Genomic DNA, 27,964 nt, shown 5'->3' with positions numbered 1-27,964 from the left:
GTCTCTGATTGTGGTTTTTATTTGTATTTCCCTAGTAACTAAAGATGTGGAGCATCTTTTCCTGTGTCTATTGGCCGTTTGCATATCTTTGGAGAACTACCTACCCATAACCTATGGCCGTTTGTGGGTGTGGGTGTAGGTGCCCATGTGCGTGTATGCGCATGCGTGTATGGGCACACACATGTGCGCACGCACATGCACATCAATTCTTGAATTCAAGACTTGGGCACTGTCCCTTGAGCCACACCTCCATTTCCCACTTTTTGGCAGTCACTTGGAAATAAAAGTTTCATAGACTTTCCTGTCCAGGCTGGCTTCCAACCACCATGCCTCCTAAGTAGCTAGGATTATAAATGTGAACCACTGATGCCTGATTCCCTATGGCCATTCTTAATTGGGTATTTGTTAAGTTTTGAAATACAGTTATTTCTATTCTAGATAATATTGCCAATCAGATATACTTGAACCTCTATATCCGCGTAGTCAAATGACTGTGGATCCAAACTATTAGAAATATTTGTATCTCCATTGAACATACACACACTTTTTTTGTCATTGCTCTCCAAACAGTATAACAACTATATACCTAGTATTTATATTGTATTATGTTGTATTAGGTGTTAAGTAACATAGGGATAATTTAAAGCATATGGGAGGATATGCCTGTGCAAATATGCTATTTATAGAAGGGACTTTTTTGTTGTTGTTGTTGGTCATGAGGCTTGAACTCTGGGCCCAGGCACTGTCCCTCAGCTCTTCAGCTCAAGGCTAGCACTTTACTGCTTGAGCCACAGCACCACTTCCAGTTTTCTGAGTGGTTTATTGGAGATAAGAGTCTCTAGGACCTTCCTGTCTGGGCTGGTTTTGAACTGTGATCCTCAGATCTCAACCTCCTGAGTAGCTAGGATTACAGGCATGAGCACCCGGCTAGAAGGGACTTTTGAGCATCCAAGTATTTGGATATTCTTGGATTGTCCTGTAAAAACAATCTCCCTCAGATATAGAGAGAACAACTGTATATGCTTGACAATAATTTTCTGCTAATCTAGGTTGTCTACACATTTTTGACACTTTTTATCCCATGAAGTGTGAAAGTTTTACCTCTGATGATTGTTTTTTGCTTGTACTTTGGTGCATATTGATAGGGTAAATTAGACTTTGCCAGAGAACCACGCAGACATCCAGGTACAGAGAACAAAGAAAGGTTTATTGCCGGGAAAGGGGCCGGCAAGACCCCTTCTCACAAGGGAGAAGTGAGACGAAGCACCAGCTATTGTCTGAGGTGACCTATAGAACCTAGGAGGTTTAGGAGGGGCTAGAAAGGGTTAAGAGGCAGAGACCCTGGTGTGGATGTGTGGGCCAGGGGCTTCATCATGGCAGACTAGGATTTATGGCTGCTGTCCAAATAGTAGATAAGGGCCCTGCAACTGCCCAGACCTGAAGGTCACTCTAAGGGACCTCTGTTGCCTTATATGGTGGTAGCTGCCCCAGAGGAGTGCCATCCCAAGGTAGAGGGGGCCAGAGATTGATTATTTACTGCCTTTACTAAGTGGGCCTAGTGTTGCCTAGGAAGGGAGCATGCTAAGCTGTGGAGAGGGGCAGGAGTATACCAAACTATGGGAAGGGAACTCATTTCACCAACACATGTCTTACAGGTCATGAAGCATTGTGCCTATGTTGAGCATATTTTCTTGTGTTTATTGGCTGTTTCTGTATCTTTGGAGAACTATGTATACATGTTCTATGATCGTTTTAAAATTTGGTATTTATTGTTGAATTAGAATAATCTGGTTTTAGTTGTTTGTTTGAGACAGCATCTCACTCTATAGCCCAGACTGGCCTTGAACTGACAATCCTGCTACCGCCTCCAGAGATCTGGGATTATAGGCATATACCATTATGCCTGGTAGGGCCTGTTTCGTTCTGAGAGTTTTATATTCTCAGAATGTGGGAGTTTTTAACTCTCACAGTTAGGCCTGTGATCCATTTTTAGTTAACCTCTGTATATGCTGCTGCTACATTTTTGGTTCCCCATGCTTCAATTAAAGGTCATGTCAGTGCTGGGTGCTTTCACATACCAGGTTTTATAATAAAGACTTGGTTCTCTAGTCAGTGAATGAAGTTATTGTTTATTTTCTTTGATACTAAGATTTTAGCATATTTGCAATGATATGCTTACTTTTTCTCTGAGTCTTATGCCTGTGTTCTGCTTGAGTGAGTACTAATAAGCCTTTTGTGTGTCAGAGACTTTAGTCTTCCTGGAGTGGCTCTCATTTGAGATCTTCTTAATCTTCCCAAGGAACAGGAGGAGGCCAGGAAGAGAAGCAGTAGGAGAAATACCTGTTCCAGGTCACACCTGCTAAAAGCGGCAGGTGCAGCCTCTGTGTCTGGACTCTTCTTTTGTGCTCACATCTCATTTAGTCAGAACCTTGCAGTGTACTTGGAATTTGGAGTTGACTTCCAGCTCTCTGAACTGTGATCTATAGTGGTCTTTTGTTTTCTACTTGCTCTGTGGGGCCACAGGCCAGAAAGAGCCAATTCATCAGGAGTAGCAGATTGCCTGAGGCCTCCTCACTGGGAGGTGGTGGGGATTCTGCTGTGCTGGAGCGGAGCCCTGCATACCTCTCCTCAGAATTGCCTGACGTAGGCTTTCTCCCAAAAAGCTTTTTTTTCTGGTAGGGAGAGGAGAGACTAGCAAGGCTTAACAGTGCTTATCTGGGTATTTAACATCATACTGTTACACCGCATTTGAATTTCTCTTATTAGGTGTTTGTGTTTCATCTAAATAAGGCCAGTTAATTTTTTTCAATTGTGCACATGTATGCAATTTATAGAGAGAAGTGGTGTTTTAAAAAAATGTTTTAGTTACTAATCCAGCCGTCATATTCTAAAATTGTCATCTCTCCATTTGTCTTGCAGAAACATGCCAAAGGCCAGGATTTGTTTGATCAGATCGTGTACCACTTGGACCTTGTGGAAACAGATTACTTTGGCCTCCAGTTCCTCGACTCGGCCCAGGTTGCGGTATGTTTTGCTTCGATTCATTTCAGGACAGATTGGCTTTTCATGTTAATTGCAGATCCACAGTTGCTGGAAATTGGTGGAGAAAAATAGGAATGAAACTGTGATATTGTTCTAGTAATGAGCATTGGCAGGTGGTGATGGTGCTCCAGTGAAATGCATCTGTGGTGCTTGTTGGATCTCCCCATCCTTGAAGTGGCCAAAAACCAGGGGAATTGGTGCGTAGTGTATAGCAGGAAACATTGCTAAGCATAGGGTTGCATTATGGGCACATTTCTAGAGTAGGTAGGAAGAGGAAGACATACCATTATAGAAATTCTCCATGGTGCTGCTTTTAGTTTTAATCAGCAGAAGAGACTGTGTTACCATCTTCTTGTGGAGTTTGACTGGGTAGGGAGCAAGTGATGTGAATGCAATTGAGTCCCAAGCAGGTGGCAGGGATGGGGAGCAATCAGAATAGGCCGCAGCATTGCATAAGAACCAGCTTGCAGGCTCTCATCAGCCTGGATGTCCCTTGTTTTCCAAGAGGCAAAGCTACTCCTGATGGAGATTCAGGGATGAGTGTCCCCCACAAAGATTAGAACTCCTGTTTTGAAAGCAAGAATGACTTCATAGTTTCCCTTCCCAACAAGATATCCCAAAGTGATTTATTCAACAGTCTTAAAGTTAGTTCATTGAACGCCTATTGTAATCTGTACCCTCTTCTGTGCCTTGTAGATAAAGAAGTGAATGTAGATGGTATGAGTACCATGACAGGTGGCAGTTAGAGTTGAGAATAATTAAAGGCCAGGCACTGGTGGCTGATGCCTATCATCCTAGTTACCCAGAAGGCTGAGATATGAGGATTGTGTAGTTCAAAGCTAGCCTGAGTGGACAAATCCTAAGACTCTTATCTCTACTTAACCTGTAAAAAGCTGGAACTGGAGATTAACTCAAGTGATAGAGCAACAGCCGTTAGTGAATGAGAGTGGTAGGTCCTGAATTCAAGCTCTTGTAGTAGCACCAAAAATAAAATAGTAATAATAGTTAAGCAGAGGAAGGTAAGAAAAGACAAAAGACAGAAAAGGATGCTTGGTTAGACAGTGTCTTGAAAGTTGGGGTCCTGGAGTTTGAGCTAGAGACTTGAGCTCTTTATGCCTGAAAGATGCTTACCAGATACTTCCTGGGGACTCCAAGTGACAGCTGTAAGATAAAGCTGCTCAAAATTGGTTTCTGGGAATTGAGTCTGCTGGAGAATGTCAGTGGGAGGATGGGCCCTGAGGTGACAGAACTTAATCTGGATGTAAATGCTCCTGGCTACAATGCCTCCTAAGGGAACCCTCCATAGGTGTATGCATCCTCTCAACACCAGCCACTTCCTCTGTACCCTCAGGACTTCCTCTCTGTGCTCAGCAGATTCCCTCTACCCCCTTGCCCCCCATAAACATAGTTATTGCATCCTTGATTGGCTGGTCCTGATTTCTTTTCTGTTTGTTAGTTGGAGATGCTCTGTAGCCTACTAGGCCCTGGGGAGGCACATCCCTGCTGCCTTCTTACCCAGTCCTGCTTCCTGGAAGTTGAGCTGCTTCTCCTGCTCTTCCTCTCAGCAACCTCAGGATTCAAGTGCCTAACCTTTCTGATTATTTATTCCAGACTCTTTCCTTTCAGCTTCATTTGAGCAAACCTCAAGCAGATTCCCTTTGGTCCTGTTACCCCTCACCATCCTAGAATCTGTCATTCCCTGTTACAGGACAACTTTCCTTGATTTCATTCTTCTGGCCCCTCTCTTGGCCTCGGTCCTTACAGGCCCCTCCCATCTTACCCCCTCTCCTACTGTCTTCCTTGCCTTCCTCCCCACCCACTCCAAGCCTCAGCCACCTAACATGTATCCCACCCAGCTTTTGGTTCTACTGCCCTGTTCTCTTGCTTCCTCTAAGATGCAGGCTCATGGATTTCCTCTGTGGCTTTTCCCAGGCTCTTGGAGAAAGGCACAGATCAGATCACAATTTCAGTCAACTGGAAACCCCCAAACTGCACCTTGAAGCCTTTTGGTCTCTAATTAATGCCTTGATACCAATGGTTTTCTTTCTGATTCATGACCAAGACCTCTAGGCTAGTCTTTACAAAGGCTGTCTAGTAGCTGGCTTCATCTACTGAAAAGGCTGAAGTCACTAACAAGAACACCTTGAGCTGTCTTGCTCTGTACTTCCAGGTTTCCCTTTCTTCTCCCTGTCTGTCCTGTCTCTGTCTTAAGAGAGAGGACTCTGCCTACTTCTATGTTTCCTTTCTACACCTGTACCCACCTGTTCTCCACCTCCTCCTCCCCATCCTCAATGTCTTATGGCTGTGTCTCTGATACTCTTCAGCCCTCTGCCTTCCCGAAACTCCCTCCATTCTGCCTTCTGTGTTCTGTCAACTCTGTGGTGGGTTTTGTGTTAGGATATCTACGACCCAGAGTCATCCCTGGACCCTATTCCTGACTCTGCCTCTTACCAATCTTATGAACCACCTTTTCCCTTTGCCCTCTGTTGCCTTGTGTATAAATTAGAGTTCTTAAGCCTGAACTCCAAGTCTTCTTCCAATTCTGGCCCATAACTGAGTTTGAAGAAGAAGGTGTGCCTGTACCCAAGTCTCCTACAGTTAGAAAGAATGTCTCCACCATTTCTGCCATTAGAACCAAGTGCCTGTTGTTTTGCTGGCATGTCCTCCTCCTCAGGTGACTCTCAGTCACTCAGCCTCCCTCATATTCATGGATATGAGTCCATTACAAAAATCTTGGTTGTGAGCCTCCTCTGATTTGGCCAGCAGGCCTTCCTACCTGCCAGTGCCCTGCCATGGTACAGCAGGAGGGATGTTCACAGCAGGACCCAGGCATCCTTCCCAGGGCAGACACCTGCACGTACTCAGACTCAGTGGGTCCTCAAGACTTTCCAGCACCTCCCTCTAGGGGGGTGAACTATTTTTCCTCCTTGTACAGACCTATGTGGGGGTCCTAGCCTGCCCTTAAGTTAGAAGATGTGCGGCAGTGGCAGCACACCCAGAACCCATCCTTCCTCCCAGTGTTTGATTTCTTAGCTGCATCTTACTGATGCTTGCTCTTATCTATGGCGTTGTGTGTGCTGATCCTCCCTTTGAAAGGCCCTTTTTACTCTGCTTATGTATCTGTCCATACTTCCAAGATAATCTCGCACCCTCTCTGCCCCCCACCCCAGCAATTACAAAGCATGCCCTGAGTTCCCAAAGCATTTTTTCTCTAGGCAGCCTTCAGACCCTATTTCCTTTTTTTGGCAGTTTGTTCACATGGCATCAAGTTCCTTGTTTGCCTATATAAAACAGAACTTGATCCTAGATCCTATACTACATCCTAAGACTTCAGACTTCTTCCTTTTCATAACTCTTGGGGGCAAGGCACACAACCTGGCACATTTTTATTTAGCCTCACAAGGAACCTTAGGAGATACAATTATCAGATCTTTCCATCTGTTAGATCTTGGCAAGTCTCTTAGTGAGTAGCATAGGTTAGACTCCTACTGAGGCAATTCCAGGTGTACGTGCTTGTCCTACTACACTAGGTCCTTGAGTTCAAGGTTCCTAAGTATAAAGTGGAGTAGTAACGTCTATTTTACCAGGAAATTGAAGAGAGTTAGTGGAATTGGAAAGGTTTTATAGTCTGGAACATGAATTGTGAGTCTTTGTCTTAATCAATTTTGTGGCAATAACCAAGTACCTTACTTTATATAGGTTTATATAGGTTTATATAGCTCATAGTTTTAGAAGATACAGGTCCAATATCCTGTGGCCCCAGTTGGTCAGCTTTTGAACTGCATGGTAACATGACGGAAAGAAAAGGAAAAAGTTGCATGCAGAAGGGGCCACACATGGGGATGGCCTAGCTTTAGAATAGCCTACTCACTTGAGATGGAACCCAATCTCTATGGACCTGACCATTCCCCCAAGACAGGCATGATGAGGGTGAAGCCTCCATAACCTAATTTCCTTCCACTAGACCACCTGTTAAAGTTTCTCAGCACCACCAACCTCGGTGTAAGCTTCCAGCTTACTCCCCTTGAGGGACAAACCATAGCCAGACAATAGTCTCCTCTCCTTAGCTGGGCAAACTGAGGGAAAAACAAAGTCATTAAGGTAAGCCCCCTGAGAAGGGGAGGAAAACTTTAGCAGATTTAAACTCGAGCCCTTTGGGAGTATCTGCTGAGGTGGCTGCTGATTTCATTGATTTGGGCAGTATCTGCAAAGTGATTGGGTATCAGAGGAAGGATTTGTAAGGAGATTGGGGTCAACTGGAAACCCAGAGTAGTTCACTTGGCCATTGGCTTATGGCTCCATAATTGAGGCTCCTCCAAAAATCCATCCCAGCTCTGATGTGAGAATCAGAGGACTGGCAGTGCCAGAGCTCTTGGCATGACTCTCTGTATGCCTAGCTTATAGCTCCAGCTCCCTGAAAATAGCCAGGCCTGGTTTCCATAGTGTCTTGCCCAGCCCTGAAGCAACTGTCAAAGCCTGTTGGCATCACCTATTTTTAGCAGTTGGAGCTGGGACCTCCTGTTTCCCTTTCCCGTATCCAAGAGAAAGGCCACCCTGGGACCCACTCTGCAGATTTCACTTTGGTAGAGCTCAGAGCACAGATTGGAAGCCTGATCTTAACACATTCAAGCTTCTGAGAGCAAAGGGCTTTGGCCTCTCAACTTTCCTACTGCCTAGTCCTGATAGCTGCTGTTTACTGAATTCTGCTGTAAGCCAGGCGTTAAGCTTAAGGGCTTTGTATAGCTCTTGTTAACGTTTGTCCTTGATCTATAAAGCTGGCTATAAAACAGATCCATTTTATAGGTGACTGAGCCTGAGGCTCAGAGACATTAGGAACCTCTTAAAGGTTAAAGTAAGGACAGAGCCTGGCTTTACAACTTGGTCTCATTCCAGAGCCCAGCTTTTTCTACTAGACTACACAGGTTCTGTTCCACACATGGTGTATGCATGCACACACACCTGCACACAGACATGGGAGGGAGAGAGGAGACACAGAGAGACAGAGAGAGAGAGAGAGAGAGAGAGAGAGAGAGAGAGAGAATATATTTGTCTACTTTGATACTCAATGCTGAGTTCTTTGGCTGCAGACCTGAGCTGGACACCATCTGAGCTGGGGGTGGGGGAATGACAGACAAGTAGTCGTATGGAGAACAGTGTGGTCAGTCTTCTCACAGGGTGTCCAGGCCCCTATGAGCCAGAGGAAGGAGTGTATGAGTATCTTGGATAAAATGAACAAGGCACAAGAGGAAGGGTGAATGCTGATGTGATCCACAGAGGGAGAGAAGCACTTGCCATGTGGAGGATGGGCAAGGACTGGGGAGGACAACAGTCCCACGACCAGGAGCCATCCCCTTCTCTCTGGGGCAGGTATTTTGAAGTGGGGATTTGGCCACCTTCCCAAGCTACTTCCCAGCCCCAGTAGGGAGCTTTTGTATGGAAGTATATTTTGCAGCAAAGAATCTAGAAGAGACAATTTTTGTCTTTTGTCTCAAGATTTGTCATGTGCTTTGCAGCATAGAATCTGACAGTATGAGACTCAGAATGCATAGTGAGGTTAACACCCAGATGTGGTGGCTAAAGGCAGGGCTCTGTGGATGCTGAAGAGCCTCTGTGCTCCTTGGGTTCATACTACTGATAACTTGGAAGGTCACATTTACTACCTGAGCAGTGCCTGGCTATTTCACATGTAGTTGTAAGAAGAAAAGGGATATAGGGGATGTAGTTCAGGTAGAGTGCTTATCTAGCATATGCAAGGCCCTGGGTTCAATCCTTGGTGCCGTGGGGTAAAATAACCTCTCAATACAGGTAGAGGGGGAGTAGAATGTAAATGCTAGATTTGGCATTTGTGTTTCAGCTGAAGAGAATCAGACAAAGCCTCTTCTGTTTATCCATCTGTTGAGTGGTTCTGTAGTTTCTCTGGATTTCAGTTGAACCTTCAGACAATGTATTAGGAGACTCAGGAATAGGGGCTGTGCTCATGGCCAGACACTGATGAGTAGCAGAACTGGGACTTGAACTCTGATCCTCTACTTCCTTCAGTAGTAGAACAGAGGGTTATCACTTGGGCTCAGGAAGTAGCCCAGGTCTCCCGCAGCACATCTTTGAATGCTGGCAGCAGGAGGCCAATGAATGTTTTCCTGCTCATGTGCTAAATGGAAAGTTAATAAAGGGGGTTCTGTAGTTGATTTAAACAAATCCACAAGGATACCTCAGATAGTTGCTATGAGGAGGAACCTTTCCAGCCAGTGGAGATGGTGTTTCAAACCTATTTAAGGTGTAGAAACCTTGACTGACAGATCCTGATACCCATGGAGTTTGAATACTGCTGACCCTCTTTTTTAAAAATTTATATTTAAGTGCTGGGAAGGTGGCTCAGTGGTAGAGCGCTTGCCTTGCATGCATGAGGCTCTGGGTTCGATTCCTCAGCACCACATAAGCAGAAAAAGCCAAAGTGGTGCTGTGGCTCAAGTGGTAGAGCACTAGCCTTGAGTTGAAGAGCTGAGGGACAGTGCTCAGGCCCAGAGTTCAGGTCCCATGACCAAACAAATATATATAATTTTAAGTAGCTATACAAAGTGGTTACCATTCAGTAACAGGCCAGTTTGTAAGTATAGTGCATCTTGATTGATATTACCCCTTCCATCATTCTCCCCCATCCCTCCAAACCCTTCCTGCCCCTCAGAATATTCCTTCCTTTCCTTTTCCCTTCATCTAGTGATTGTAATTATCTCTTCAGTTTCCTACCAGCTCTAATGGAAATGAAAATCTATAGGTATTAGAAACCCCATTATGAATTCCCTCACTCAGGCTTAATGGCAAGGGCTCCAGGTAGGTTCAGACAAATGATTTTAGACCCTTTTTAACCTCTAGCGTTTCCAGGGCATTGTGGTCCAGTGCTTCCATGTGAGTTTTAGACCATTAAATCCTATAGCCAGCCTATGAATGTCATTTTCAAAACTAACGTACTGTCAGGACAGATGGTTTTTTCCAGGGCCTTCTCATACATCTTGATCTATGGCAAGGGTTTTGCCAGGTGGACCTGGATAACAAATTCAGATCAGAAACTACCTTGCCTAACACCCACTAGAGTACGAGTGAAATATCTTGCCATTTGAACTCAGAAATGCATCTGTCTGGCTGCAGTGACTGGTTTAATGGTCTGTTGAGAGGACTACAGCCATTCACCTTAGCCTTTACTGACAGGCAGCCTGACTATATTTAGCTAGGGACACCGGTGAACATCCCTGACAGGTCCTGCTGCTGCTGAAGGCAGTGTTCAAAGCTGCTCAGGGAATACAACTTACTAAATGTCACATTGGGCTTTTAGTGCCTTCAGTACTCAAGTCACAGGGGGGGTCTTGTGGGATAAAATATGAGTTATCAGACCCCCAGTAAGCTCCTGCAGCTGTTGAGAAAGTCCAGGGCATTTTGAGGTGGTTGGATATATGATACAGTTTTATTGTCTTTCATGTTAGGATTGTGACTGGATTTCTTATGATCTTTGCTGTAGCCAATAGAAACAGATTTGAAAACCCCCAAGAGTCAAGGGACTTTCAAAATAATGAAGCTATTTCTCATTCCCTGCTCAGATTAGCAAGTCCAACTTTTCATAGGCCTTCATCCTGGCAAGTCCTGCTTCAGGCAGAAAAGATGGAGCCCAGCCTGGCAGGATGAGGAAGCTCCATTAGTCGTGTAGCCCCAGGGCAAATCAAGTCTGCTGCCCTGCCTGTAGGAGCATCTGGTCAGAGCATCTGGCAACATATGCCTGTGTGAACCCTAGCCACAGACATTTGACCATTTCACCTCTTGCTGTGGCCCATAAACCCTGAAGTTGCATGAAGTTTTATAGAACTCAGTAGTCCCATTTTCAGAGGGGTTATGGATGACTGGAGATTTTCAGGGCTTCTTCCTGGGTAGAAAAGGATGTTAAAGACCTCTATATTAAATAAGAAGCCAGTCACACCGGAAGCACTGATTCTTCCAGACTCTTTAATGGATTTTGATGCACAGCCAAGGTGGAAAACCTAGGCCAAGGAAGCTACACAAGTTGAATGTGGTTGGAGATGAGAATGTGACACAGTACAGAGTGAGGAAAGGTGGACTTAAACTCAAATCTCTTCAGAATAATGGTAAGGACTTGAGAAAAGAGATAAGCTTCTTTAAGCTCCTTAGACTACGAGGCTGGTTGCAGCGAGAACTTTCTATGCATGGGTGAATTTAAGGACAGACTTAGTCATAGCCTTTAGCATGATATTTGACATGGGAGTAAATATGCTAACACCCAATCTGTAAAGCTCTCCCAGGTCTAGGTTACAGGATTTGCAGCTTGGTTGAGGGCAATAGTGATTTTTAATTCTTAGGGTACAAACTCAGTCAAAGCCTACGTGACAGCAAATGATGAATAAATATGAAAGTGACAGCCCAACTCATTCACCCTCACAAATAATAACTTCCTTAAAATAAACATGTTATCAGAATAGCTGGGCTTAGTGATGTATAACCTGTAATCCCAGAACTTGGGAGGCTGACACCGGAGGATCTCAAGTTCAAGACCAGCTGGGGCTAAATAATGAGACCTTGTTTAAAACAAAAGAAAAATTTATACATAAAAGCAAAAACAAAAAGGAAATGGCCTTCTTTAGCTGATAGTAAACATAGCCTTACCATCCAGAAATAACCCTTACAAATCTTTCTGAACATATCTTGATAGAAAACAATAATTTTCCATTAATGGGATCCTGCCTGCTTTTTCTCCTCCTCTGATATTGGGCTATGGCTCTTTCTTGTCACATCAATAAGTATGGGCCTACATCTGTTTAAAATAGTATTTCATTATATGGATGAGCCATTTAAAAATCTCTTTGTTGATGGGCATTCAGGTCATCTTCAATCAAAGCTATTAACAATGAGGTAAAGCACCCTGCACATGTGCCTTTGAGATAGGCACCCTGCAGTGGCGATCTGCTGCTTTTATTACACTGGCCTAGCCTGGAGTGGAGATGACAAAAGCCCAGGGTCCCATCCTGCTGCCACAAGCTTATTGTATTATAATTCATCTGTTATTTGCTTTTGTTTCCTCATCTCCCCCCACTCTCCCACACAATCATCATGGGCTCTGTGGTTAGGTGTGGAGTACACTGTGCTCATTTGGCCCCACCCTTTCTCATTATTAGTGTGTGCAGAGTTTAGATTGCTTCTGAAAAATCCCTGGCAATCAGCAGAACAGCCTCTGGTTGGGAACAGCTGGTGAGAAACCCACTCAGGCTGTGGCATTCCAACTGTTTTTCTAACGGTGAAGTTCCAGCATGCATTGGGGTTTATTTATTGTGATGGGCAATGTCTCTATCTTGCCTCCTTTAAAAAAAATCATACTTAACATTTATTTATCTCCCAATCTAATAAAGGCCTGCTGAGGACCACATTGTGTGCCTGTCACAGGACACACAGTAAAGAAAAGACACAGACTCTGGCCACACAGGGGCTCATAGTACACCCAGTCCCTGACTTGTGATGGTCTCATTTTATGATGGTTTATAAATGATAGATGTTCAGTAGAAACTGTACTTTGAATTTTCAGTTTTGATCTTTTTGGGCTAGTGATACTCGATACAATCTAGAGATTCTTCAGCTCCTGGGCTATGGCAACTAGCCTTAGTTCCCACCTAGGTCACTACCCAATCACAAGGGTAAATAGCCAGCACTCTACCAAATGTGCTTATGGCTAAGCAAGGATGGGCAAGGTTAGGTGTGTTACATGTGTTTTCAACTTATGATAGATGAAAAAAAATTTTTCTCCTCCATCTCTCCCAGCTCCACCCACCCCCTCAATTTTTCTAGTTTCATTTTTACATATGTAAATTTATGATAGGTTTATCTGGACTTAGCCTTGTGGTAAGTCCAGGAACATCTGTATGATGTTCCTAAATGTTGCTTTCTGTAGAAGTCAGGCTGCCAAGCCTCCTCAGAACTTTGGCATTCTAAAGAAACTTTTATTTAAGGGAAATGATTTTATAATCTCCTTAGTTGAAATGCCTACATTGACCACAGCAAAATCATGTCGGGCAGATCCTTGCCTGCTTTCCATCCAAATGTGGGTCATTTTCTTGGCAGAAGAATAAAGGGACCATGAATTTGCTTTATAATTTCAGAGTTAGTGTGTCAGAATGACAAAAAACTGATGTAAGCTGAGAGAGTCTGGACATTCTAGCTTATACTTTTTGCTAGATTAATGGAGACTTGGAATTAATTGGGGACGGTCAGCTGTCATGTGAGGAGCTCAGGGGTTGGCAGTGGCTCTCTTGACTTGAAGGGACTTCACAGCCTTGGTAAGGGAGTTTAAGTGCTTTGGGGACCCCATCTCAGAAATGCGCTTATCTACATAGACGAGGATTTTTAATATGGGAACAAGCAGTTTGAAGATCCCCAGTGAAGAACTCATGACCTGATCCAGTCCCTGGATTTAGCAGGTAGAATTACCGAGGCTTGTGACAGAAGATAACCATAGGCTCTTACTATCCTGATACTCCTAAAGAAGCATTTTTCTTTCTTTCAGCACTGGCTGGATCATTCCAAACCCATAAAGAAGCAGATGAAAAGTAAGTAAAGAGAGTCTAGTCTACTCATTTATTTCTTTTATCTAAGTAAACTCCTTTGCCAAGGTTTTAGAGTTTTATGTTTTCACTAGAACTTGAAAGTATTTTTTAAAATAGACTCAACCTTAATTGGTTGATTTTTAATTTCTTAATGCTGGCCAAAAGTTAGAGTTTAAATTTTTACTGTTTTTATAAGATATTAAAAATCCAACTATGCTCTCATTTGAAATTCAACACATCTGGGCTGGGAAGGTGGCTCAGTGGTAGAGCGCTTGCCTTGCATGCATGAGGCCCCGGGTTCGATTCCTCAGCATCACATAAACAGAAGAAAAAAAACCGGAAGTGGCGCTGTGGCTCAAGTAGAAGAATGCTAGCCTTGAGCTGAAGAGCTGAAGGACAGCACCCAGGTCCAGAGTTCAGGCCCCACGACAGGACCGCCCCCCCCCAAAAAAAAAGAAGTTCAACACATCTGCCAATGAGATTTACATATACTCTTCACTTCCAAATAATTTACAAAGTAGACTCAGACAGTAAGAAAGGAATGGGGTTCTTCAATGGTATGGTCCTATTCACTCCTTTAAACAAGTGTGTAATCCCATTTTTCTAATGCTGTTTATGCTTGGGTTATAAATAATACATTCTCTTAGAAGTATATTAAGGCTAGATGCTGGTGGCTCATGCCTAATACATACATACATACACACATATTCATTTCTAACTACTCAGGAGGCTGAGATCTGAGGATCATAGTTCAAGTTCAACCCAGACAAGAAAGTTTGTGCAACTTTTATCTCCAACTAATAAGCAAAAAGCTGGGAATAGAGGTGTGATTCAAGTATGGTGGAGCACCAGCCTTATGAGAAAAAGCTAAGCAAGAGAGAGAGCCCCCTCAAAAAAAAAATACTAGCTCAATACCAGTACACACACGTACTCTCTCTGTCTCTGTCTCTCTCTGTCTCTCTCTTTCTCTTTCTTCCTCCTGCTCTCTCTCTCTCTCTCTCTCTCTCTCTCTGACATACATCACACACACACACACACACACACACACACACACAAGTATATTAAGGTATTGTAGCTTTAGGCAGCAAATCACTTTGCTATTTATGTACACTTTCCTTTAGCCCATCTCATACTTCGTAAAATGTAGGTATCAATTTAGAGTATCTTGGGATCAGAGGGGAAAGTATATGGTAAATGCCAGCTCTTAGTTAATCATCTGTCAGAATTAAGTTCCCAGGTAAGCCATCTTAGTCAACAACAACAACAACAAAAAGCCCATTTTCGTTTCTAAGCTAGCATGAAGAGAATGTACTAACTTTGCAAGTTATGTCTTGCAAATGGATCAGTGGCTATGCTATAGATTTAATGTGTTTTTCCTTTTGTCCATTCTGTGATCTTCAAACTGGGGGAAAAATTCTTCAACTTACCTTCTCTTTATGTTTAGTTGGACCTGCATATGCTTTGCACTTTCGAGTTAAATATTATTCTTCAGAACCGAACAACCTTCGAGAAGAGTTTACAAGGTAGGACATCATACACACACACACACACACACACACACAACACACACATACACACACACACACACACACACACAACACACACACACACACACACACACACACACACACACACACTGCCTCAAAGCACTTGGCTTACATAAGATATATGCGTTTTCTACATCATGGATTTTTGCTACGCTTTCTTACATGGTCTATGTTTCAGAGGAAGGGTAACTATCATTCTTTCTGTGTTTCTTATTCTCTTGTAAATCCAAACCTTTGCTTGGTTTTTCTTAGGAAATAGAATTTAGATTTATTTTCTTTTTCGGTTTCTGTTTTCTTGGAAGTTGGGTAAATTGGTTGGTTGTTCTGTGTTCTGTGTTCTATTTTTGTCTCAGTTGTAATAATGAAAAACAGAGATCTTGGTGCAGAATTGCTATCTTATTTTTATAAGAGGTGGTAGAACATCCCCCTAATTGTTGCAGTAGAAGGTATCCCCTTTATAGACAAACCACACTAGTTACAACAAAGTTATTAAAATACTGTTATTTTGCTTTCCAGCCCCACTGCAGTTCTTTTTTTTTTCTTTTTGCACCAATACTGGGGCTTGAACTTGGGGACTAGCACTCTATTACATCAGTCACAGCTCCACTTCTGTATTTGTTTGTTGCTTAATTGGAGATAAGAATCACAGACTTTTCTGCCCAGGCTGGCTTCAAACTGTGATCCTCAGATCTCAGCTTCCTTAGTAGGATTACAGATGTGAGCTGCAAGTGCTGAACCCCCCCCCCCCCCCACTGAATAATTTTATGCTGTTCTGTATTTTTTGTCTCTTGGATTTCAGAAATAGTGTACAAGAAAAAGAGAACTTTAAATAGCATTTCTTCTGTCCACATCAGCGTTGTGTGACATTTGATTTGTACACACAGGTCAGTGTCCTACGTTTCAGAAGTGGAGTTCAATTATTCCAGTGTTCCTCTTCAGGAACATGCTGCTCCTAGCTGTCACCAAAGCCAATGGTTTTTAAGATGGATTATGTGAATCAGAAACACCTGGGAAGCTTTTGAACAAGTCAAATTCCTGGGGGCTACTCTTGCATGTGGGATTAGTTCTAGGCATGGAGTAGAGTGTGGGCAGTTTGGTTCGTACAAAGCACTGTAAGTGGTGCCCACATCCTCCTGCTAATAAAACTTGAAGTGAAGGCATTTGTTTGTTTATTTATAAGTAAACCCTGCTTGTGCAATTTGCTGCCTTTTTCTGTTTGTTTTTTTAATAACTCCTATAGCCTATAACAATCCCTTTTCAGGATTTTCTTGTGTGTGTGTGTGTGTGCGTGTGTGTGTGTTGTGTGTACACAGGTACATTTATATTATTGGATACTTCTTTTACAAAAAGGAAAATAAAGAAAAGGAAAAAGGACAAGAGTCTACAGTTAGACTGTACCAGAAAGAAAAGCTTCAAGCTGTTGCTGGCAGACTCCAGTCAGCTATAAACTTTTTGATAGGATTCTGAAATCTGCCAGGGAGAATTGGCTGAGGGCAAATCTAGTGGTTCTACCTTGCGCATTTTCTTGGATACATTGCATGCTTCTGTGCTAAGATCTATGTATCTGATCTGTCTGGCTTGCTTCTCAAACACCAGAGGGGTCATAGAGGCTGTCATTGGACTACTAGGTGTTCCTTATTCCATCCTACAAGTATCTCGGGAACTCCCTAGGTATACTTACCTGCCTAGCAAGGCCCAAAAGGAGGTACTTCACTCATGTTCTCATTTGCTTTGGACTCCCTTTTGACAATGCAGAATTCTAGACTGTGTGCAGAGTGGTCCTTTTTTGGGAAGTTTGGGATTGGAGGTGGTTGGGAAAGGGGTTTAACCTCTGTTGACTTTTGTATATGTTTGTCAGGTACCTGTTTGTTTTACAACTCAGGCATGACATTCTTTCTGGAAAGTAAGTACGTTTTTGTTCTAACTCTTAACCCAACATAGATCATAGTTTACATCAAAACAATTCACTGTTTTAACTCTTTTACCCTTGTTCCCTTTTCAAAATTCAAAAAAAAAGTGCACCAGGCATTGTAAAGTGAGTCTTTATACTTGTATCACTGTCATTATCATTCTATTTTAAATGATTATTATATGGCTTGAAGCATTTCCAAGAGCATTTAATATCTTAAGTGATGTGTATTGGGGAATAATTCTCTTCCTGATCACATCACTGCCCCATTCATAATGGCTTTTGTTGTATTTGCAAGCAAGATGCATTATTAGTATGTATACACGTACAAGTATTTGGACAGTCCAAAAGTCTCATTCATCACCATCTATATTGGAGGAATGTAAAGGGGCTATGTTCTGACTCTGCTAGAAAGAGGTTTAGCTATCATCTCATTTCCTTTCCCTTCTGAAAAATGATTTCTTAGACTTCTGTCTACAAACAGTGATTATTGAGCACGAGAAGCAGTATCACCAAAGTGGTTGATTTCTTTGCATGCAACATTAATTTATTTTAAAGATAGAGATTTCAGCAGTCTTAGTAGCTTTTACGATTGCATCATTTTCCAGCATAGGTATTAAGTATTTTGTTATGTGAAGAAGAAAGGCTATATCAAGTCTAAGAAGTAATACCTGATGCTATTGTCAAGAATGCATTCTGATTTTGAATGTAATCTGAAGAAAACTTAAAATGTAATTTCCGAATTTGCAAACTCTCAATAGAATTATGTGCAACAATAATTTCAGTAGAATAATGCTCTCTAGAATGAGTGGATTGTACAGTGTATACATTTGCCCTATTCAGCCATGCAATACAGACCTTTGGTTGGTGTGTGTATTATGAGTGTGTGTATTTTTATCTTTCCATAATGTGCTCCTCATATGAAAGGCCTTGTAACTGTAGAAATTGTCTTCAGATTGGAAAAAATACTAATGGCAATATTTTGCATTTGTACAGCACTTTGCAGTTTATGTCCACTTCCTCATGATTTGCTATACTTCAAAGCAGAATGGCATAGTAGGCCCAGCACTGCCTGTTATCAGCTAGATGACCTTGGGCAAGACCCCTGAATACTCTCTACCTCATTTGTGAAGTGGGAGATTGGGGGACATTGGCCACACCCTCCTGAGGGGTCTACAGACTCCAGGCACTGACCAAATTGGATAATACACCCTAAAGGCTTTGGAACTCTGAAGTGCTATACCAGTGCATGTCATTATTATTTTTCTGCCTTTGGAACTTTAAGTATGAATGAGATCACTAGATTTGCAGTAGTACTCCCCTGTGCTATGCCTCAGTTACACTTACTACAATGCTGAGTGCATCCAGCTGTCCTGGTGGTGTTAGACCTTGTGTCTATGTGTTTATTTTTAACACGATGACCTTGTTTCAAGAAAGATTTTAGGCAGCTTGAAAAGATGCATGTACTGTCTCAAGATAAAATAAATTTTTTACAAGTTTTAAAACAAGGCAAAGGGATGCCTTTTCATTCTGTTTTGGAAATTTCTCTTCTTGCCAAATTCAGTTAAAAAAACAGCCACATGGTTGACAGAAAGTGTATTTATATTGAATCATTTTGCTATATAATGAAAACTGACTTTGGAAATTTATAGTGTAAGTCAGTTTGCATGCATCCTTTAATGTAGACCATTAAATGTGTAGATCAAAAATTTGAGCCACTAAAAACCAAGTCATTGTTTAGCTATCCCTATCTTTTGAAGAATGATTTTTATGGACACTTTGAAATCTCATGAGTATGTGGCCTCAGATTGAGAAGTACTTTCTTTTCTTCTTTTCTTTTTCAAGATTGAAGTGCCCCTATGAAACAGCTGTGGAACTAGCTGCTCTCTGTCTGCAAGGTACATTCTCATGCTCAGCAGTAATTTGTGTTTTAAAGACATTATTTTAATTTCAACAAGTGTGTATGTGCTGAGGTTCAAGCTCCATGCTCTTTTTTGGCACAGGATAGAAATAAATAGAATAATGGTTTCTATGCCCAGCAGCTTGTGATCGAGTGAAGGAAAGCAGATTCAGATGCAGTTCCTCCAGCAGTGAAGACAAAGGTGCCTTGGAAGAGGCAGGTCTGGGTTGGAGGGAGGAAGACAGGCTGCAGAGAAGAAACTAAATCAAGGAACCGAGGCACAAAACAAATATGCAGAGCAGGGATGGAGGGTAGCTCAATGGTAGAGAGAATTTTCCTAGTCTGCATAAGGTTCTGGGTTCAATACCCAATATCTCAAAACAACAGCAAATCCACACATAGTTCAGAGAAGTAGCAACAGTTGAGTGGCAAATGTCACAGAGTAAAGTTTGGGAAACTAGATAGGTGAATGGTTTCAGGCCCTATTGGAAGGTATGAACTTCTTGTAGTCCTCAACAGTGCCTTTGTTGGCTCTTGAGGAGGCAGAATGCATATTTGGAAAAGCCAAGCTGACAGTAAAGGGAAAAGAGGCTGGCACACGTGTAGCAAGTGTAGGAATTGGTGAAGGGTGCTGCTGTAATAGAGGTAATAGGAAACAGCAGGGCAAATGATCATGCACATGCCAAATCAGTGCAGGGAGCAGAACTTGAGTGTTGAGGTTTGGGTGTGAGAGACAAGTCAGAGATGACTCAGGCTGCTTGTGAGGGTGGATGATGACAAGGGAGAGAGATTAAGAGAGTTGGGCTCTGGTGCAGAATCACTGTGTGGTCCTCTGAGCTGAGAGGTGTCAAAATGGCAGCCACTTCTCTGGTGTGTATGAGAATGGTTCATCCCAAAGTCAGGCTACAAGCAGTGCTGTTGGGGTCACCAGGCTATGGGTGGGAACTGAGTAGCAAGAGGTTTGCCTGCAGGATCGTCCATGGTGCCTGTTCATCCATAGGAGACTCCAGTGGATCATCACTTAAAATGCACTAGGAGCATTGGCTGGAGTCTTCTGCATTAATTAAGAGAATTCTAATGTGTAGCTGCATATACAAGAGATTTCATTAGCATGCAGATAGACATATGTTGTAGATTCACTTAGCTTCTATTGGTTTATGAATTAGGATGTAATCATTTACAATTTGCACTGTAAATATCATAAGATTTAGCTTCTCACTTTTGTATTTCACCAACTTTTAAAATGATGAGCTGGGGTGTTTTTTGTTTTGTTTTTTTAGTGACAAAATTGGTACACACTAACATAGGAGGATCATGACATTAAAACGGGGCAAATCAAAGGAAAGGAGTGATCACTGTCCTGCAAGCAGTTTCTATTTATGAGTTTTCAATGGATTTTTTGAGAACTGTAGATCTGATCAGAGTTACATACAATTTTTTTTTTTTGTCGGTCATGGAGCTTGAACTCTGGGCCTGAGCGCTGTCCCTCAGCTCTTCAGCTCAAGGCTAGCACTCTACTACTTGAGCTACAGCGCCATTTCTGGTTTTCTCGTTTATTAGATATAACAGTTTCATGGACTTTCTTGCCCGGGCTGGCTTTGAACCGTGATCCTCATATCTCAGCCTCCTGAATAGCTAGGATTACAAGTGTGAACCACCAGTGCCAGGCTACATACAATTTTTTGTATACTTTTTTTTACCTTGGTGCTTTTAGTAAATGTACACTCATAAAGATGGCTTTGTATGTGTGTGCCTACATTCAGGCCTGAACTCGGGGTTTAAGGCACCATCCCTTAGCTTGTTTGCTCAAGTCTCTCTATCACTTGAGTCACAGCTCTACTTCTGACTTTTTTGTGGTTAATCAGAGATAAAAGTTTTATGGGCTTTTCCTGCCCAGGCTGGCTTCTAACCACAATCCTCAGATCTCAGCCTCCTGAGTAGCTAGAATTACTGGCATGAGCCACCAGCACCCAGCCTTAAATGGCTTTTTTTTGGGGGGGGGCGGGGTGGATGCTGGTACAGGGGCTTGAGCTTGAGGCCTGATGCTGTTCCTGAGTTTTTTTGCTCAAGGCTAGTGCTCTACCACTTGAGCCAAAGCTCCACTTTTGGTCTTTTGGTGGTTAACTGGATATAAGAGCCATGACTTTTTCTGCCTAAGCTGACTTTGAACTGTAATCCTCAGATCCCAGCCTCCTGAGTAGCTAGGATTACAGGTATGAGCCACCAGTGCCCGGCATCAAAGATGGCCTTAAACAATTACATGATGCTCCTATTTCTGGATACTTTATTCCTCATTGAGTATCCTTTATGCCCTGTTATCTACCACTTGGGCTTGCTGTATTGTAGATGATCAATAAATGCAATGGAGGAATGTGGCTGGAGATACACTAAGGGACCTTGGCCAAATACAGTGCTTAGTGCTTCCTACCCATATATGGCAGGCCATACTCATCTGTGGCAGACCTTGTGGTACACCTGCACCTGCAGAACTGAGGACAAGGCAGCAACCTTTCCTGTGACCAGGTACAGATTTTCTCAGTGTAGCTGCAGGCCTTCATCTACCCTGGAGCTCCAGAGATGCTGGAGTCCTTGCCACTATTACGCTTAGCAGCCCTCAGGAGATGTCAGGGTTTTCAATATAATAAAAGCACCCATGTCAGGCCTGGGGCCATTAGTCACTGGAAAGGTTTTCTCCTAAGGCCATTGGAACAATATTGCAAGCTTGTTATGCTGAATGATTAGAGGATGACACGCACACATCACTACACTCCTGCTCCCTGTGTGATGGAGGGCCATACCACACTCATAACATCCAGCTCTAGTTGAACTGTGTGTCTTGCCAAGATTAGAGCAGCTGAGAACAAGGTCAGCTTTCTGTTGGCCTTTCTTGGATAAATTAGTCATTTGAGTTAGAACTCTATCATTAGTGTAATTTAATATGTAATCAATATGTCAGGTACAAATAAAAAGACTTTGAAGACTTAAGCATAGATAGGAAGAAACCTTGTCACATTGTCCCTCCATGTTTCCTCCCACCCATCTCCTGGGTCAGTGCTCCAGCCTGCTCTCTGCCTCAGCCCAGCTGACCTGCTTGCTCTGGGCACTGAAAATCACTGGAGCAGCTCTGTGGTGTGAATAAAATAAAGAGTTGTGCTTTTTCCCCATGCATGAGCTTTGAAGATATGTCTTGCTGTGGATATCCTTGAGTTAATGGTGCTTCCTGAGTTATGATACAGTGGCCCAGCATGGAGGCTGTGCTCTTTGGGAAATACTTTTGTGGTACTTTGAAAATTCATTCAAGCAAAAGGGGGAAAGGAAAAAGGGAGGAGGAAGAATGAGAGTGAGTTGTCAAATGTCATGTGGTCTCATTTCATCCTCATACCAAGATAGGGAGCAGAAAGATCCAGAGTGGTTAAGGTACTTGCCTACAGTCACACAGATAGCATATAGTATAGGTGGGATTCAAGCTGGCCTGTATCTGAGCTGTTCACAACATCCCTCCACAGCCTCCCAGGAGCTGGAGGTTTGCTTCAGAGGGGGTGGGCTAGTCAAGTGTCGGGTCCTTCCCACAGATTCTTGGAAGGCAGAGTAGTGTCTCTGGATCACTGGGGCTTGTTTCAGTACAGTACAGGTGAAATTGATTCTGGCCCTTTACCCAATGTGAACACACCTGTCCTTCTTGCTTTGCTTGATGATGGCAGTAGTCTGGTTAATCCTGCTCATCCAGATATACCACTAAACACAAGAACCTGAGACCTCCCTTAGTCTCACTTAGTGGGTATAGGGGTTCATATTATGAACTCTCTAGCCTTTTCTAGTTCCAAAGTGACCCACTTGGTAGCCTCTTGTCTGGAGAAACCAGACCTAGTTTTTCTGGACATACACTTTTTTCCAGAGTGTCTTCATTTTTGCCTTTACTAGGCCAATGTAAGCCTTGACATAGACTCTAAGTGTGCAGCTGAGGGTCCACAGCCAAGTGGGGAGGTACTCACAGTGTCCCATCATTACACAAGCAGCTCACTGTCTCCCTGGGTTAGATTTTACTGTTTCAATCAAATGCATAGACAAGGACTTTTTCCCCCTTTGAGACAATGTCTCACTATGTAGCCTAGGCCTCCAGAGTGCTGGTGTTACATGCATGTATTTTCATGCCTATTACAAAGACATTTTATCTACTTTGGCAAGCTAACTGGAGCCCTTTTTTTTCCTGAACAATGGGCTGTGAGATTGGGACTCTCAGAAGACCTGTGCTGGCTGGGTTTACCTTAATGGAGCAATATAGTCAGCTGCCACTCTCTGCCAGTAGGTAGGCAGGCAGGCAGGCAGGCAGGCGTGGTCTGGTGTGGACTCGATGTGTGAAGCAAAGATTCTCCAAAAGATGCTTCCCAGGTTGTCCACATCAGCATTGCTGGAAGATTTTGTTAGAAATGCATAGTCTGGCCTTATTCCATATCTGAATCAGAAACTCTGTGTATAGAGTCCAGGTCGTGGTGGGAAGGAGGGGGTGTCCATGCTGCAGATCTTTACAAGGACTACACCTTGTAAACCAGTTGTTAGAGGAAATTGGAGAATTTGTTTTCATTCTGGGGTCTTCAGAAGTGGAGTGTGGAGAACAGATATTTTTCACTCATACCCTGCAGGGCTGGGGCCACCTGTGTCCTCAGGTAATCCATTCTGTCGGGTAACTTAGCAAGACTAGGCAGCACATTTCAGGCTTTGTCCTTATCACTGCTTTCCTTCTGCACAGCTGTGTCCCTCCCAGGCTCTTCCTGACATTCCGCAGTCTCTCCTGCAGCCTGCTCACCCCGCCTCTCTCCTCTCCTCTCCCTCCCTCCCTCCTCCCATCTTGCATGTACCAAATTCTTGGTCCAGCCTCCCCAGTACTGCAGACCCTGAAGCATTGCTGATCCAGACTTAATGAGGCCCGTACAGTGGGTGTTTCTGGGCAGATCCTCATTCCCTGCAATTGCCTTTTATTGCAAATCCCCACTTCTCAGGGGAATGTAATCAGGGCCTCCCTGGCTGGGAGGAGAAACAGCAGGGAGGAAGAACATGATGGTGTGCCACCTGACAGGAAGGACATTAGAATGGTGGTTGGGGATTCTGAGCAAATAGATGGCTACCGGTGAGAGTACAGTCTTCCTGAAAGGAGAGTGGTAGAGCACTCAAGGGGTACCTGTGTTTTATAATTATGCAAAATGCCTTTGGACTCAGTGGCAGCAATAACCATAAGTGTTCTGTGTCTCCTGTTTTTCTCCCTTTTATGAACTGCAGCAGAGCTTGGGGAGTGCGAGCTTCCAGAACACACACCAGAGCTTGTGTCTGAGTTTCGGTTCATTCCAAATCAGACAGAAGCGATGGAATTTGATATCTTCCAAAGATGGAAAGAGTGCAGGTACCTTGATGCAACTGTCTCACCTTCTGACGTATTTATTTTGTCCTATGTGTTTGTTGAGCTCCTGTCTACCATCGAATTATCAGCTGATGACTAAAATAGTTTCTCCAGTAGTAACTTGTCTTGTTTGCCTCTCTTCTGTTTACCCACACCTAACTTCACAGGACAGGTCACCGTCAAAATTCAGGGACAGCAGGGAATAATACATTAAATTGCTTTCAAGCTTTGTGTATAAGGAATATATGAAGCATCAGTAGCTTTCAGGGTTAGATTCTACTCTTACCCACAAGTCGTCTCTCTTATCTAAAATCTGAAAAAGGCTGAAATCATAAACTGCTGGTCCCAAACATTTTGGAAAAGGGGGACCCCCACTGTGTAGAAACACAGTTGAGGCCATATACTATATGGCATTATATTCCAGGAAATGTGGGCATCACACCAAAAAACAAACAAACAAAAACCCAGCCATGTTATTTATCTCTACGGGTACCTCCTGTGGCCACCATCCCGATGCAACACTTTTGCCCCAGGGTCGACACTGCCTCTCTCTTAGTTTCCTAGGGGGTCACCTTTTCTCTTTCCTTTCCCTAAATACCATCTACTCCTCACCCAGACCCAGAAATTGGTGTGGCCTTTGACTCTCCCTCAGTCTTTTTGAAGGACCAATGACTTTTTTTTTTTTTTAATGGAGTTCAGTTTAAAATGGAGACAGAACATGAGTTCTTACTGTCTAATATTGAAACAAGAAACAAGTGTGTGGAGACAGAGTTGTTCCAACAACTTCACAAACACACAGCTTCCTTCCTTCCCACAGGGCAAAGTCTGTTGGGTCTTTCCAGCCTTTTCCTTCGTATTTTTTTTTCAATTGTGAAAATACTGTACAGAGGGGTTACAATTACATGGGCAAGATTCCTTCATATTTTTGTATACTTGTCTATACATAAAAGCACCAGTTTATTTTCTTAAATGATTCTACTATAGACACTGTTATGGGATTGTCCCATTCAATTACCAGTGTGTTCCTGGAAATCTTTTCCTGGTACTTCTCTTTGTTGAAATTGCTGCATGACCTTCCCTAGTGTGTATGATCTGCCCCTCAAACTCCTGTGGTTGTATTCATCCCAGTTTACCTGTGTTTCCATTGGTCTTTCTAAGGGGAAAGAGCCCTGCCCAGGCGGAACTCTCCTATCTGAATAAAGCGAAGTGGCTGGAAATGTATGGGGTAGACATGCACGTTGTCAGGGTAAGAACTGTGTACATTTGAGTGATTTCCTTTTGCTGTTACTGAACAGTATGTAGTGGGCCAACAAAGTAACTTGTGGTGAGGAAATTGTTTTTGCATTCTGCTCTGTGACGACCTGTTGGAACCCTCTACCGATTGTCACTTCGTTTGTTTGTAGGGAAGAGATGGCTGTGAATATTCTCTTGGACTGACCCCGACAGGCATATTAATCTTTGAAGGAGCTAACAAAATAGGCTTATTCTTTTGGTAATTTAGTTTTGTCTAATATTAAAAATGTCTTTTCCTATTTTGTGGTGGAAATCTATGTGATGGATGATTACTGAGGGGTATTGGCGACACCCAGATTCATCTTAAAAATCTCACCATCCTTTTGTTTGTGGGTGTTTGGCAATTGCCCTTACACTTCTGGATAATCACATTTAAATGAATGAGTGATTCTTTTTTTTTCTTAGCCAATCTAAGCTTTAAAAAAAAATGTAGAAAGGAAACTGCTGTTTGATGTGTGGTTTTACTGCAGATTATGCTTTTTAAAGTGCTTTCTCTCTGACCAGGCCTAAGATTACCAAAATGGATTTTAAAAAGAGCAAACTAACACTCGTGGTGGTGGAGGACGATGATCAGGTAGGTCTTGCTACCATTTCTCTTCTTTTCTGTGAAGAACCCTACATCCATGTGACATATTTCCACTTTGCTTCCTTCCAGGGTCGTGAGCAGGAGCACACCTTTGTGTTCCGGTTGGACAGCGCCCGTACCTGCAAGCACCTGTGGAAGTGTGCGGTAGAGCACCATGCTTTCTTCCGCCTGCGCACACCTGGGAATGGCAAGTCCAACAGATCTGACTTCATCCGGCTGGGCTCCCGCTTCCGGTTTAGGTGGGTGGCTACTTGTTTTTTGAATGGAGGGATGGGTTTGAATCTCAAGATTTGAGTCTCCTCCTCACTCACACACATACACATACACCTCAACTTCTTTCTTTAGAGTCTGACTTAGAGGAGACACACAAGTTTTTATGGCCTTCATATCCTCTTTGACAAAATGCAACTAATACACATTAAGGATCTCTTATCTGAACTGCTTGGGACCCAAAGAAGTGTTAACAGATTTCAGAGTCCTTTGGATTTTGGAATACTTGATATTTGATACTGCAAATTTCTAATGATTGGGCTCCAAAAGTCTTGGATTGGGAAACAGACTTTGTAATTTTGAATTAAGGATGCTCAGCCTATAACAGCACAATTGTTACTAGCTGACATGTCTAGAGTTATGCTATCTAATACATGCATATTTATTGAGTTTTAAGATGTAGTCTCTCTTTGGCCACATTTCAAGTATTCAGTAGCCAGCCACAGGAGGCTAGTGGCTACCTATTAAGCAGGTAAGACATAGGGGATAGCATTAGAGTAGCACATACAACCAGTAAGTAATAGTACAGAGGTGGAGATTCAACCCCAGACTGTCTGACTCTTGTATTTCTTTTTCTGTTGTTGTATTATTGAGACAGGCTCTCACTACGTAGCCCAGATTGGCCTTAAACTCTCCATCTTCCTTTTTTCCTACTTCCCAAGTGCTGGTATGATAAGCATGTGCCACAATACCCAGCTTTGGTTCTTATGTATCTAACTACTACCTATATCTCCTTTTCTATCCCAATGTCAAGAAATTTGGTAATGATTAAGAATGACAGCAGGTGTGTATGTGTTCTGTCTATCTGTCCCAGGGTAGTCTCAGTAAATATTTCAACCTGAAAGTAACCCTAAAGAAATAATAAGCTTATTCTGATACAGTTTTGTTTGTGAATCTAAGATCCAGGTCTTTTAGGTACAGGCAAATTCCTTGGGTATTTGTTAAAACTCAGATGTGTGGCTTCATCCAGTGCCTTGGTCATCAATGTCTGTGAGTGTACACATGCATGTGTAAACTGTGGCAATATGCATTTTATATGCACATGTACAGGTCTGAGAATCTTGATTACAAGATACAGAACTTCACTTGGTTTCATAACCTCTACCCACACATGGCATGTCCCTGAACTCTTTTTAAAATGCCAAGAGACGGGCTCATTTCAGATTTCATCTACTGTGCAAGGAAATGGCTGTGCACTCTGCTTAAAGAATTATTTTGTTTGAATATATTTTTAAATGTACCAAGGACGGGGAAAAAGTACCAAGTCTTTTCTAAGGAAGAATTAAAATCACAGGGCTGGGGATGGAAATGTTAGTGCCACAGAGGTTTAAGAAGCTATTCATGGTCGGCTGATGTCCTTGCCAGCTAGAAAAGAGGAGAAGACAGTAAGGGTGATTGCAAAAGCAGGCTTTGCTTTCCAGGGGCAAAATGTC

The 27,964-nt window shown here is 42.9% G+C and overlaps 1 protein-coding gene across 3 annotated transcripts in view; it reads left to right on the top strand.

The window, feature by feature from the left end:
• The window catches only part of Epb41l4b (erythrocyte membrane protein band 4.1 like 4B), a 137,629-nt gene that overhangs the window by 35,798 nt on the left and 73,867 nt on the right, over window positions 1-27,964 (top strand). For all 3 annotated transcript variants that reach the window (XM_042697407.1, XM_042697400.1, XM_042697416.1), the window contains exons 2-11: window positions 2,920-3,024; window positions 13,595-13,637; window positions 15,079-15,157; window positions 17,040-17,084; window positions 18,936-18,988; window positions 24,265-24,385; window positions 25,541-25,628; window positions 25,786-25,874; window positions 26,180-26,249; window positions 26,331-26,500. In XM_042697407.1, coding sequence (XP_042553341.1) covers window positions 2,920-3,024; window positions 13,595-13,637; window positions 15,079-15,157; window positions 17,040-17,084; window positions 18,936-18,988; window positions 24,265-24,385; window positions 25,541-25,628; window positions 25,786-25,874; window positions 26,180-26,249; window positions 26,331-26,500 — 863 coding nt within the window. The remainder of the gene's footprint in view (window positions 1-2,919; window positions 3,025-13,594; window positions 13,638-15,078; window positions 15,158-17,039; window positions 17,085-18,935; window positions 18,989-24,264; window positions 24,386-25,540; window positions 25,629-25,785; window positions 25,875-26,179; window positions 26,250-26,330; window positions 26,501-27,964) is intronic.

Source organism: Dipodomys spectabilis, unplaced genomic scaffold (assembly GCF_019054845.1).
Source record: "Dipodomys spectabilis isolate Male_0828 unplaced genomic scaffold, ASM1905484v1 ptg000006l, whole genome shotgun sequence".
NCBI lineage: Eukaryota > Metazoa > Chordata > Mammalia > Rodentia > Heteromyidae > Dipodomys > Dipodomys spectabilis.
The sequence above is the reverse complement of the archived record's forward strand: the minus strand, read 5'-3'. Positions and strand labels throughout refer to the sequence as shown.